Source organism: Ranitomeya variabilis, chromosome 5, assembly GCF_051348905.1.
Source record: "Ranitomeya variabilis isolate aRanVar5 chromosome 5, aRanVar5.hap1, whole genome shotgun sequence".
Classification (NCBI taxonomy): domain Eukaryota; kingdom Metazoa; phylum Chordata; class Amphibia; order Anura; family Dendrobatidae; genus Ranitomeya; species Ranitomeya variabilis.
In genome coordinates, this window is record NC_135236.1 from 661,608,630 (window position 1) to 661,622,689 (window position 14,060).

The following is a 14,060-nucleotide window of genomic DNA, read 5'->3' on the forward strand; positions in this document are numbered from 1 at the left end:
AAAAACTTGAGTATGGATAGAAAATAACCGAGGAGTTTATTCTGTTAATGAGGGAAAGACGGCATTTTTTTAGGGTCAGGGATAAAGTTGCATTTCGCGCTATCAGTCATAACCTTCAGTTTGGGTATTTCCTGTTTTGTTGTCTATGACTCTGTCCAGGCTCCGGCTCAAGTTTCAGATATTTCACTTTTCCAGATGATCCGAACTAAAATGATTATCCGTTCTCCTTAAAAGCAAACTGGTTTCGGAGACTATAAAGCTTTAGCTGTGTTATAAATTACCATTATATACTTTATTTTTATTTTATTTTTTTATTTGGCGAGAATAACTAATTAGCAAGCATACATTATTCTAGATCCAAAAATAGAAAATAATGATACCACCCCGCTCCTCCCTCCACAGTAGCCTCCATTATTGAAAATAATGACACATCTACAGTAGCCTCCATTGTTGTCACCCATAAGAGACCCTTAAACATTGCCAACAATAGAAGCTATCACATCATTGGTAGCTAGAGAAATGCCCCCAAAACACATAGAAAAAATGTTCCATAACAATGGGATGACCATAGCACCACATAAGAAAGACTATCGACCTCAGAGATGTCCTCATAGATAGTATACATGGGCAACCTGACTAAACTAGTGATAGAGAATTGTCATCCTGTTCGGTGGCATCACAACTAGACCCAACCATAAAATTAGAGTATGGCTTTACATCTATTGGGCTGATTGCTGTTGGTACTTTTGGCTAAGCCAAAGTACCCGAGTATACCTAGTATATAGAAAGTCAATTAAAGGACATGGATTCCTTCATTTCAACGCCCTGGTGTCTTCAGGTCTAGTTTTGTAGTCAACAGAACTAGATTACTGACACAACAAGAGCAAACCCTGCAACAAGACCATGTTCAAACCAAGCGCTAGTGCTCAGGGCACCCTTGGCGTGGCTGAGAAGTTCAGTGCACCATGCCAAGTAATTGTTTTCCATCTACCTTGACCCCGCATTTCCTTGATTGGTGGCTCTGGCCAGATCAAGGCTGAGATAGATAGAAAATACGAAGGTGGGAAGGCCCACCAAATTTCTTAGCCACGTCAAGTGTGCACCGAACGCCTGTGTTTGGTTTGAACAGTTATTTTGTGCTGACAGACTCTCTTTAAATACCCACAAAGTGTTATAAAGGTGCCTATCTATGTATGTTGGGGTAGAGAATTATGGCCATCTTGACTCAAGGTGGAGGCTCATGATGGTCTTCTCTTATATAAGGGATGAAGAGGAATGGCACAAAAAATCCTATGATGGGGGATCGAAGTACTAAAATCCAGCACTGAGGTGTAGACAAAACAAAAACAATGGAATTCTTCCCGAATGCTTTTCTGTTGGACGGAGTATGTCTTGAGCTTTTTGTTCTCTTCTGGAAAGGACATTTTAAAGAGGAGGGACTATGCTATTTTACATTTCCCTTTTGCCTATTGGAAAAATAGAATCATGATCTGCCGACCTTGTCATGCATGTTAATAGGAGATTTGTGATGGATCACTCTGGGCTTGACCAGTATTATTATTATTATTATTATTATTATTATTATTATTATTATCACCAGAGATTATTATTTCAGGTTGTGAATAAGTTCTGTCTTGACCAGGTTAAGAATGAGGAAGAGTTGGGGATATGGTAGAGGAAACATCTGATATACAGTCAGGAAGACAAAATGTTAGGGCGACAAGATAAGGAGCTGATAGATGTAGCTGTCATCAGAACATATATGATATTGAGTTGTCCATGACCAATGATGGAGAAAAGTCAAAGGACCAAGGTAAGAACAAGTGTGGCACTATTTTTCCCAACCTCTCCATAATCTCTCAGTTTGGCCAAGTGTGTTTGTTTTCTGAATTCAGAGAGTGGAGTAAATCCCTGCTGGACACCCTTTACGCTGGTTTGTCGAGAACAGGAGGATCGGGTTTTGACATTTAACATGTCTGATCCTATTGTCCCACAACATCATCTGTCTGAGTCTGAGAGCATAATACATATTATATAGTTGGCCCGTCTTTTCAAAATTGGCAGGTTCAGAAGACCTTACTCTAATATCTGTGTTGGGCCTTAAAAGCCCCCATGCAACTCTCACGACAGATGATTTCTCGGGAGAATAGGATTGACCAGTTGGATTTTCAACGCCCATACTTTTCTTTTCAGGGGAGATAAGCTGCTGACAGTGATATCTGACAGCAGCTTTCTCCACTCTGGCTATCGAAAACTCTTGAATGCTCAGCCGTGTCGAGAGCTCATGTGTATGGAGAAGTTGGGAGAGATAACGTCTGTTGAACAAACATTTGGCCGACAGCTATCATGTGCGTAAGGCCTTGGACAACTAAAGAAGAAAAATCAGGAGGATTCTAGAGAATGCTGATCAAATTTGAACCACAGAGTTGGAACTAAAACCTCTGGTGGAGCCTCCAAACCACCATGCCATACGAGGATCCCTGTTGTGAATTCCGTTCTCGGGCTCCCTCCTGTGGTCATGAGTGGTACTTTGTGAGTTCTGTTCTTGGGCTCCCTCTGGTGGCTTTTAGTGTTACGGCTGGTCTGTAGCTGGACTCCAGCTGCCTCGTTTTCTGCTAGGCTTGCTGCCTATTTAACTCCACCTGGACCTTTACTTGTTGCCTGCTGTCGTTGTATTCAGTACTGGTTCAGATCTCTCTGGGACTTCCCTTGTGACCTGTCTCCTCGTGGAGAAGCTAAGTTCATCCTAGTCTATTTTTGCTCATTGCTATTTGAAAATATTTCTCAGTATATGATAAGTTCAGTCCAGCTTGCTTATATGCTATTTGATTGCTAGCTGGAAGCTCTGGGGTGCGGAGTTGCGCCCCTCACATCGTGAGTCGGTGTGGGGGTCTTTTGTATTCTCTGCGTGGATAATTTTTGTAGTATTTTATACTGACCGCACAGATTTCTTGCTATCCTCTGACTATTTAGTTATTAGCGGGCCTCATTTGCTTAAACCTATTTCATTTCTATGTTTGTGTTTTCCTCTTAACTCACCGTCATTATTTGTGGGGGCTGCTCTCACTTTGGGGAAAATTTCTCTGAGGCAAGTGAGGCTTTGTTTCTCTCTAGGGGTAGCTAGTTTCTCAGGCTGTGCAGAGGCGTCTAGGCCGAGTTAGGAACGCTCCACGGCTGCCTATAGTGTGTGTGTTGATAGGATCAGGATTGCGGTCAGTAAAGTTCCCACATCCCCAGAGCTTGTCCTATGTTTTGGTTTACCTATCAGGTCAGTTCATGTGTTCTTACCACCAGAACCATAACAGATCCCCAACCAGTAGATTGAGAGCTCCTCATTTGTTGGCAGCTCCAAGAGATCCTACAACTCAATCCTGTTGTGCCCAGGTGACTTTAAGGTAGACATATCACCACTAGAACAAGCAATAAAGACTAGGATAGGAGCTTTTACAACTTAGTCATAACTTTAACAGATATTTTTTCCTTATAATAATAATTTTGGCTAAACAACACAAAAAATCCAAAAGTGGCTTGTGACATATAAAAGGTTGTGGACTTCCAAAGTAAAACCCACAGAGGTCTGACAAGTCAAGCGACAGTTTCTAGGTTATTGCTACTTGTTTGAGGGTGAGAAGATGCCAGAAAAAAGGGTGAGGTCAAACAAAGAAAGAAAATAGAAATGCGAGGAAATGGGATCTCAAAATCTTGTGATTAAGGTCACGGGTGTGTGGGCAAGGACAATATAAAAGGTACGGATATGTGAATGTGGGAAAATTTGTTGTATACTTTGTCGATATTTCTAGGAGCACAGGAGATGCTAGGAATGTATGGGATACATCAGCTCATCTATATGTTTTGGTGGACTCTAAAAAAGTCTTTGTTTGTTAAATTTTTAAGTATGAGTTGTTTGGAAAAAGTAAGATTTTGGGATTTCTGGGCTGATGATTTCTCTAAAACAATCTTACACACGGCATGGCAATGTAATAGGGCTGAAGGACTCTCGTAAGCACTGGCCTCCTAGATTTTTCGTGGAATGCGAAATGGTATCTATGGGGTTAATTGTGGAATGTTGTCCCAAAGTTCAGAGAGGCAGCCTCAAAAACCTCACAGGAAACTCTCTAGTTCTTGGTGCTGATCTGGCATTCAGCATCCGAAAGTTAAACTAAGCACTGACAGGACGGTTTAGCTAAACACAGAGCGGACACAAAGCCTTTCCCTTTTCTGGTAGTACTTTAATATGATCTCCAGAGTGGAGGAGACAAGCCTGGTCTTTGATGTTCTGCACACCCGTGTGCCTGCTCAGTGATACCTTAGCTTTACTTTAGAGCTGCTGGATTACAAATCACAGAAGAAAATCCACAACTGGTGAGTTTGGAGTATTTTTTTATTTTATTTTTGGGGGGGGAGGGGAAGAGGGGATTTTCTTTAAATATAGATGAAAGGATGCAGAAGACCTACTGGAGCAGGGGGTGGGAGGAGGCATTGATATCCAGATCCTACTCGTATGGCGCTATTGGTGGGATTGATCATTTTTCCATCTCAATCTTGCACCCGGTTATTTTTTTATTTTTTTTTATAATTCTTTATTTAAATGTTCAAGTTATTTATTTTTTAATGCATATCTATTAACCTCTTTAAGGACATGGCCTTAATCACAAAAGCACAATTTTTTTTCCCTTGCATTTCGAGTGTCGATATAGCTGTAGTAGGGCATTGCTTTTTGCAAAAAGACTTGTCGTCTTTACCACCTACTTTTTTTTTCTTGTCATCGATGCCTTAATTACGGTACATCTTAGCCTTTATATAAATTCTGAGACCTACAGAAATGAGAGACATTTGCTTGGATGAGTGCTCAGTGCAGTATAAGGCATGTGCAAATGGAGGTTTTTTTTTTATTTAAAAAAAAAATGCCACAAAAATTGCCTCTTCCTATCAATTTCAATGTTAATCCACTTTACTTTTCAGATGTAGAGTTTTTGGTGTGTTTTTTAACATATTTTTTTTTACACTTGAAGTATGAAAAAATGCCTGTTGTAAAAAAAAAAAAAAAAAAGTATTGGAAGCTTAACATGCTCCAAGCAAAATAAAAAAGGATGGAAAAAGCACTCCAGGAAAAAAAATTATTCCAACACCTTCTTAAAACAAAACTCTTAAAAAATCCCATCGGAAAAGGAAAAATACAAAAAAAAAACTAAAAAAAGAGCATTTCCTGAAGTGTTTTCCAATTGAAAAACGTAGTTTTTGAATGAAGTCTGCACATAGCCTTAGTATCCTGCAAAAAAAAGCCTGCCCAACTTAGAAAAAAGTAGGTTCAAAAGTTCTTCACACTGTCTACAACTTACTTTTTAAACTTTCTGACTTCCTAAATTGAGAAGTTATCCCTGCAATCTAGGAATACCTCGGTGTAATGCGCTTCTTATAGATGATGGAAGGCTTTTGGTCAACCAATCATCTCTATCACTCTCAGCAGTGGGTAGGAGCTTGTTCTTTGCTTGTGACAGGGGTGCTGATGCCCAGAGCGCAGGCTGGTGCCTCTCCTGTGCCTTAAGTCCCCCTACATATTCGACTAATGTTAGCCGAATTTGCCAATAATGATGGATTTGACCGTCAGTCTAATGTGTATGGGAGCACCAGACTGTTGTTGGAGGAGTTGAGGAGCCGATGTGTCCAATTTTGGACTGCTGGTCCTTTTGTTTTCCCTGAGATAATTCACCACCAGAAATTTCTTGTGGTGGCTCTCTCTTGGAGAACACGGAAGTGCTAGGCCGACCAAGTGCTTCTGTTGATATATGAATGACGGGCAGGAAGGCTGCTGGCTGAACGATCGACTGAATCATTGTTTGGCCGACAGCCATCTAATGGCCCACATCTGAGGCATTCCATGATCTATCTGAGGAACTCCAGGATCCATCTGAGGCATCCTTTATAGGCACTCTACGGTTCATCTGAGGCACTTCAGGATCCAGGTGAGGCACTCCAGGGTCCATCTGAGGCACTCCAGGGTCCTTCCGAGACACTCCAGGGTCCATCTGAGGCACACCACACCACGATCCTTCTGAGGCACACCACGATCCATCTGAGGCACATCAGGATCCTTTGGAATGGTCTACAATTGTTTTTTAACTTCTGACAAATGTTTTGAACATACCCTGATATATGATGATGTCTGGCAAGGCATTATGGGACAGGCAGTAACCAGAGCCCTTGCTTGCAGATGACAATGTTTGTAATCAAGGTTAGGTCCACTTGCTCTCTACAGAATTATTGCAGTCTTATTGACTATGGTGGTTTTCAAAGTCTTAGATCTACACAGACTATAAGGATAAGTCTTTTGCCTAACATTTGTTTCTTTTTTTTGCCTTTAAGATTTTAGCTCAGAAGCTCCAGCGGCCGACATGGATGACTTTGAACGTCGCAGAGAGCTCAGGAGACAGAAACGAGAAGAAATGCGCCAGGAGGTCGAAAGGTAACATCAGAATAAATTTATGAGCTCCGCGCTCCTTATGTTTGAATTGGAGGGTTCCCATATCTGGAAGTCATGGTTGGGCCAACTCAATATCCTCACCAAGATTGAACCAGCCATGTTGCATTTCCAAACATGGTCAGAAATAATGATTTGCGACGTCTACTTTATGTTGGTCCAAATACAGCATGTTAGGAATGTAAGCCAGAGCGGGGGATGCTATTTATAATTGTATATCGGTGACATCATGGTTCCCTGTGGACCCGTTTTATTTCTTGACAGGAAACATTTCTGCAAACGAAGCCAAGTATTGGCAAACATCTCCTAAAGAAGGAACATTAAGGCTTGAAATATTGAGTTTTATTATAATAGGTACTGTGCATGCAAACCGAGAAGCAACATAAAGAGGTCTCCTGTGATGTCTGACATTGTAAGATGGTGGTCTAGTCATATGTATCTGTTTATTTTCTTTAGTCCGGTGAGGTTTTGATTCATAATGTGGTGTCCAGTTGTGGTGGACTATGGGGCATTCTATACTGTAGCCTAAGAGCAAAATTGGTAAGAAACGACCCAAAATCTAACATCTGCCTTTTATAGAAATATCTACTTGCCAACTCTCCTGGAAAACTCCTGAAAAAAAGGTGGCTCTCCAGGACTTCCAGAGCAGTTGATAAGAAACCTTGAAGTCAACCGGAAAGTATCACTTTAGGGAACGTTTCTTGTGCATAAAGCCAAGATGCTTTGCCATCAGATGGAGAAATAGATAGATTGCAGTTTATTCCCACCGTGTTTCTAGGTGGAACGGACCTCTTCCGATCTTTGTTGTGGTTCCCTTGAGGAAGAGGTCCATCAAACCTAGAAACGAAATGGAAATAAACTGAGGAAGAGGTCCATTCCACCTAGAAACCCGTCTGAATTAAACTGAGGAAGAGGTCCATTCCACCTAGAAACGTGTTGGAATATACTGAGATAGAGGTCCATTCCACCTAGAAATGCGTTGGAACTAAACTGAGATAGAGGTCCATCCCACCTAAAAATGGTCCATTCTAACTAGAAACAAGTTTGGGAAAAAAATACAATCTATTTCTTTTCATATGAATCTTGTGAATTCTTCACCAGTAGCGCAGCACACCAACATTTCTCCTTTTTGGTATTTATTGCTAAAACTTAAGTATGTAGTAATGGGTCTTACCTTGTAACACCTAGACAACCCAGTCAATCCAAAAACAGATTAAAGGGACAAAAAGGTTGTGTGGAGGGGACTGGCTTGAGAAAGGAGGAGAAGCTCTGGAGAAAAACTTTACACAGCATAGTCAGGACATTGCTAAAAGTTGGGAAGTATGAAGTAGTTGGTCTTATTTTGTTGTAAGTCAGACAGAGCCCCACAGTCCACATGTAGAATAAGGGGTGTAGAAGAGGGCCAGAGGCGCCTGGTTTGAGAAAAGAGGAGAAGATCTGGAGAAAAACCTTAAACAGCAAAGTCAGAACATTGTTAAAAGTTGGGAAGTATGTAATAGTTGGTTTTATTTTGAAGCAAATCAGAGTGGACAGAGTTCACATGCAGAATAAGGGGGAGTAGGAGTGGTCTGGCTTGAGAAAAGAGCAGGAGTGGTAGACACAAACCTTACACAGCATAGTCAGGACATTGCTAAAAGCTAGGAAGTATGTAGTAGTGTGTCTTATTTTGTTGCATGTTAGACAGAGACCCCAGAGTCCTGATGCAGAATGAAGGAGTGTATATGTGGTATGGAGGGGCATGGCTTGAAACAAGGGGTATGGCTCTGGGAAAAACTTATGAAGACAAGTCAATATCCTTCCAGAATGGCAGGTATGTAGCCATGATGACTTGTTTTATGGCAGACTGGCATCTCTGGACCACTTAGGCAAAAGAACCAGGGTATAATCACAGGCTCTCTAATTTCAATTAATAAAGGGAAGCTATCGTCAGAAGTTAATCAACTTTTTTGCACATTTATTTTTAAAACATTTTTGCCATTGTTTTTTTTTATATCACACTCTTTAATAATAAAAAAAATGTAATCTTGCCTTTTTCACACTAGTTATTCAGGCTTTTATAAACTCTTCCTGTTCTTTTAGGAAGAGTTTACAGGAGTTTTCGTATCATGTGAATCAGGATTACAATGACCGGTAATACCTCTATATACAGCTGATAATACAACATGCACCAATCTCAGTAGGTGATGTCACAGCTCACCTCCTCCTCCTGTACAATGACTGATAACACCTCTATATACAGTAGATAACACAGGATCCACCATTCACAATAGGTGATGTCACAGCTCACCTCCTCCTCATTTACAATGACTGATAACATCTCTATATACAGTAGATACCACAGTATCCACCATTCACAATAGGTGATGTCACAGCTCACCTAATCCTCCTTTACTATGACTGATAACACCTCTATATACAGCAGATAACACAGGATCCACATTCACAATAGGTGATGTCACAGCTCACCTCCTCCTCCTCCTGTACAATAACTGATATCACCTCTATATACAGTAAATAACACAGGATCCACCATTCACAATAGATGATGTCACAGCTCACCTCCTCCTTCTGTACAATGGCTGATAACACCTCTATATACAGTAGATAACACAGGATTCACCATTCACAATAGGTGATGTCACAGCTCACCTCCTCCTCCTGTAAAATGACTGATAACACCTCTATATACAGTAGATTACACAGGATCCACCATTCACAATAGGTGATGTCACAGCCCACCTCCTCCTCCTGTACAATGACTGATAACACCTCTATACACAGCTGACAACACAGAATCCACCATTCACAATAGATGATGGCACAGCTCTCCCTCCCTTCACAATAACCTTTGCACGTGCTCATTAGATGCTTTTAATACAAAGATGAGGTCAGGTTCCAACCATTGTGGCTAATGTACATGTATTGATTCCTGAAACAACAGGAAGTAAGATTTAAAAAAATCCCTGGTGGCCGGTGTAAGAATTGCAAGATTCCTATTTTTTTATTTTCAATACAGATTGTGATACGGGGAAAAAAATAACATTGCGAAAAATTTGTAAAAAATAAATTTAACAAAAAAAACCCTGATTTAATCCTTAGGTCATTTTCTGATGATAGGGCGCAGTCTTATTAAAGATTTAGGGTCTTAAGGCTATTAAGAAGGAGTCCTCCTGCCAGACCTCCAGAGATCAGCTGTATTCTGTGGTGGAATATGACAGCTAGTGCTCACTTTCCCTGCAGCTCCCCCACAGGGAATGTGAAGTATTACACAATTCTTGTTGAAATAATGATCTGTCTATGTAAAATCGTTCAGCTGCCGCTTCTGCACACCAATTGTCTCTCCGCCACTCCATTTTTAGGAGAATATGAAATCAGTGTTTAATCAGGGGTGTATCTATACAGGATGTAAGGTTAACAGCTGTCCTGGGACTGGGTCAAAAATTCTGATTATATATTCACTATGTTTTAGAGAAGCTGGGATTTTTCGAGGTAGTTTGGTCACCCCACATGACCTCACCCACGCTGATCGGGTGAGTCACTGGCCGGTTATGGGCTATGGGCCAATGGAGTATCCTGCTATCCCACCCCGAGCAAATCCCACCCCGAGTGCTGACTTTTTTCATCTTCATCTATTGTGCAAAATGTCATTGGTGTTGGAGATCATTGTGACAAAAAAAGTGAGAACGGAAATGAAATAATAATATTCAGCTTAGGAACCGGGGTTGGCAACTGTTAAAGATTTTTTTTTAATTTTTTTTAATACTGGAAATTCAATAAGGTTCTGCTAACATTTCCCTTTGACTTTTGTCTTATAAGGTAAATTTTGGCATCGTTTTTTTATACGAAACCCAGGGCTGGTTGGCTTCCCGACAATGGATTAATCACAGACAGACTGTTAGAATCACCAGCGATTGGTAGAGCAACCTAGAAGCAATTGCTCAATTTATTTGCAGCGCCTCCACAGGCAAAACAAGGCATTACAAGTCAATAGACACTTTGGGTCCTCCAAGATTGAAATTCATTTTTTTTTTTTTAGTTTTTCCTAAATTAAATTTCTCTGCAGTGCCACTACATAGGCAAAAAAATAACATTCCAAATGAATAGACACACTGGGTCTGTCAAAGCACCAAACTTATTTTTATAGTTTTTAATAAATCCACTTTCTCTGCAGCGCCACTACAGGAGCAAAAAGAAAAAATAGTTGCAAATCAGCAGACCTATTGGGTCCTCCAAAGCCCCAAAACTACAGGAGCAAAAAAAAAAAATACTTGCAAATCAATAGACATATTGGGTCCCCCAAAGCCCCAAAACTACAGGAGCACAAAAAAAACAAAACCTTATTGCAAATCAATACTCACAAAGTTCCTCGACAATCCAAAATGCATTTTTTTATAGTCTCTCATAAATGCAATTTCTCTGCAGCACCACTACAGTAGCAAAAAAAAAATAGTTGCGAATCAATAGACACACTGGGTCCTCCAAAGCCCGAAAAGTATATTTTTTTTATAGTTTTTCCCAAATGCACTTTCTCTGCAGCTCCACTACAGGAGCGAAAAGAAAAAACATATTGCAAATTATTTCGAATCAATAGGCTTTTATAAAAGTTCCTCGTATGCCCAAAATTGTTTTTTTAGGGTTTCTCATAAAAGCAATTTCTCTGCAGCGCCACTACAAAAAAATCCCCAAAACTATGCAAATCCATAGACACACCCAGTCCTCCAAAGCCCAAAAGTTTTTTATTTTTTCCTAAATGCAATTTCTCTGCAGCGCCACTACAGTTGCAAAAAAAAAAAAAACCTTATTGTAAATTAATAGACACAAAGATTCATACAGTTTTTCCTAAATGCAATTTCTCTGCAACACCAGTGCATGGGCAAAATAAAGAAAAAAAGTTGCAAATCAATATACTTGCCAGGTCCTCCAAAGCCCCGAAATAATTTTTTCTTTACAGTTTCTCCTAAATTAAATTTTTCTGCAGCGCCACTATAGTAGCAAAAAAAACCCATTGCAATACGGTAGACACGCCAGATCTTCCAAAGCTCGAAATGAATTATTTTTTGATAATTAAAAATACCATTCCACTGCAGCGCCCCCACAGGAGAAACAAAGCATTGCAACTCGATAGACACCCCAGGTCCTCTAAATGTAGTATTTTTTATAGTTTTCCTAATTGCAGTTTCTCTGCAGCGCCACTACAGGAGCAAAAAAAATACAAAACATTGAAGGACCTGGTGTGTGTACTGATTTGCAATATTTTGTGCTTTTTTTTTTTTGTTTTTTGTTTTGCTCCTGTTGTGGCGCTGCAGAAAAATTGCACTTATGAGAAACGTTAAAAATATGCATTTTTTTTCATTTCTCCTAAATACAATTTCACTCCATTGCCACCACAGGAGAAACAAAACATTGCTAATCGATAGACACCCTGGGTCCTCCAAAGCCCGAAATGCATAATTTTTTTAGTTTTTCCTAAACAAAATTTTTCTGCAGCGCCTCCACAGGAGAAACAAAGAATTGCAAATCAATAGACACTCCGGGTCCTCCAAAGCCCGAAATACATATTTTCTTTTTAGTTTTTCCTGAACAAAATTTTTCTGCAGCGCCTCCACAGGAGAAACAAAGAATTGCAAATCAATAGACACTCCGGGTCCTCCAAAGCCCGAAATACATATTTTCTTTTTAGTTTTTCCTGAACAAAATTTTTCTGCAGCGCCTCCACAGGAGAAACAAAGAATTGCAAATCAATAGACATTTCGGGTCCTCCAAAGCCCGAAATTCATTTTTTTTAGTTTCTCTTTCCTTTAGCTAAAAGGCAAAAGCGCTAAATGAGAAACACCTTCCCTATATACTCTGAATTCCTTACTAGGGTATATAGATGTATGTGTGTGTATGTATATATACCGGTACATATATATATTTTTTTATCATGGTCATAAAATTTGGGATCATGATATATTTTGGTGGATATTTTCCAAGGGACTTTGGAATCCTACTTTTACACCCCTGCTCGAAAAATCCCAAATCTATACTAAGGGTCTACTATAGGGCTACAGAATAGAAGCCGCCTAATTTTTCAAAAACATTTTAGAACATAGTAGCCAACTTTTTTTTTTTTACAATATTCCATCTCATCAACACTGTTCTCTTCGAACCCCCATTGTGAGTATATATTAAACCGCTCAAATACATAATATATATTAAAATATGCCGGGGAAGGTATTACATTTCGGGGGAAAAAAAAAATGAAAAATTCTCCTACTGGAACGGTTCAGAGAGAAAGTATTTTAGACGTTTGCTCTTGATAGAAACATGATGTAGCAAAGATCATTTGTCTGAGAAAACTAAAGTGCTCCCTCATGCTTCTCCTCCTAGACGGCCACCTTGGAGATATTTCGGTCCCCGTCACGTATAGGCAGAATGACCTTCGAGCTTGATCTGTAATCCACAAATCCCACTTAAAAAGCTTCTTGGCATTCCGTATTTGTTGATTTTTCTGCCGAGCGATCCAAGCTCTTATGCAGCTGCAGACAGAGGGAGCTTTTGTAAATTCACTTCCATCTTCGGGGACGTATTAAATACTGTAGCTGTTCGTCAAACTATATACAACATATGTATTGTTAAGAAGTTTAAAAAAAAAAAATTCCACAGATTTGCAGAGACGGGAATTTTTACCTTCTCAGCAAATGGTAAAATTAGTAAAATTATGTGTCAGAAATTAGAGGATTTCTATAGGGCGAGGAGACTGGGAGATTCCATCTCTTCTATCGCATTTTTATGTAGAATATATCAATATTAATACATGCTTGTCAAAAGTCAAGATCTTTCCGAAACTTTACAGCAACCTGAGCAGAAAAAAATGGGCAGGAAATGTTGAAAGCACACATTATAAGGGTAGGGATGATGTTTTGGAGGTTCCTCATGGGCGGTCCCAGTGCAGGGCTTAAATATTGATTTGGCAGTTCCTCATGGGCGGTCCCAGTGTAGGACTTAAATATTCCTTTTTGAATGTTTAAAAGAATTGTATCAATAGAAAATGACCTATTGTTTAAAATAGGGTTTATGTAAAGTTACTGTATTTATGAATTTAATAAATATTAGAATCATACATCATGTTCTTTTCAGCAGCCATACAGACATGATGAACTGACTCTGACTCATTTGATGTAGGAAAAAGTGATTGTAGAGGAAAGGGGAGGAGGTGAGCTGTGATATCACCTATTGTGAATGGTGGATCCAATGTAATCAACTATATAAGAGGTGTTATCAGTGATTGTACAGGAGGAGCAGGAGGTGAGCTGTGACATCACCTATTGTGAATGGTGGATCCTGTGTTATCTACTGTATATAGAGGTATTATCAGTCATTGTACAGGAGGAGGTGAGCTGTGACATCTATTGTGAATGGTGGATCCAATGTAATCAACTATATAAGAGGTGTTATCAGTCATTGTACAGGAGGAGAAGGTGAGCTGTGACATCACCTATTGAGAATGGGGGATCCTGTGTTATCTACTGTATATAGAGGTGTTATCAGTCATTGTACAGGAGGAGGAGGTGAGCTGTGATATCACCTATTGTGAATGGTG

General features: G+C 39.8%; 1 protein-coding gene across 6 annotated transcripts in view; it reads left to right on the forward strand.

Moving 5' to 3' along the window:
* CALD1 (caldesmon 1) overlaps positions 1 to 14,060 on the forward strand; it is a 146,141-nt gene that overhangs the window by 69,887 nt on the left and 62,194 nt on the right. For 4 of the 6 annotated variants that reach the window (XM_077266541.1, XM_077266536.1, XM_077266540.1 and 1 more), the window contains one exon: positions 6,364 to 6,463. In XM_077266541.1, coding sequence (XP_077122656.1) covers positions 6,393 to 6,463 — 71 coding nt within the window. In that variant the 5' untranslated portion in view covers positions 6,364 to 6,392. Of the gene's footprint in view, positions 1 to 4,145; positions 4,363 to 6,363; positions 6,464 to 14,060 lie in introns of those variants that run through there. The other 2 variants (XM_077266542.1, XM_077266538.1) reach the window with 2 other exon arrangements.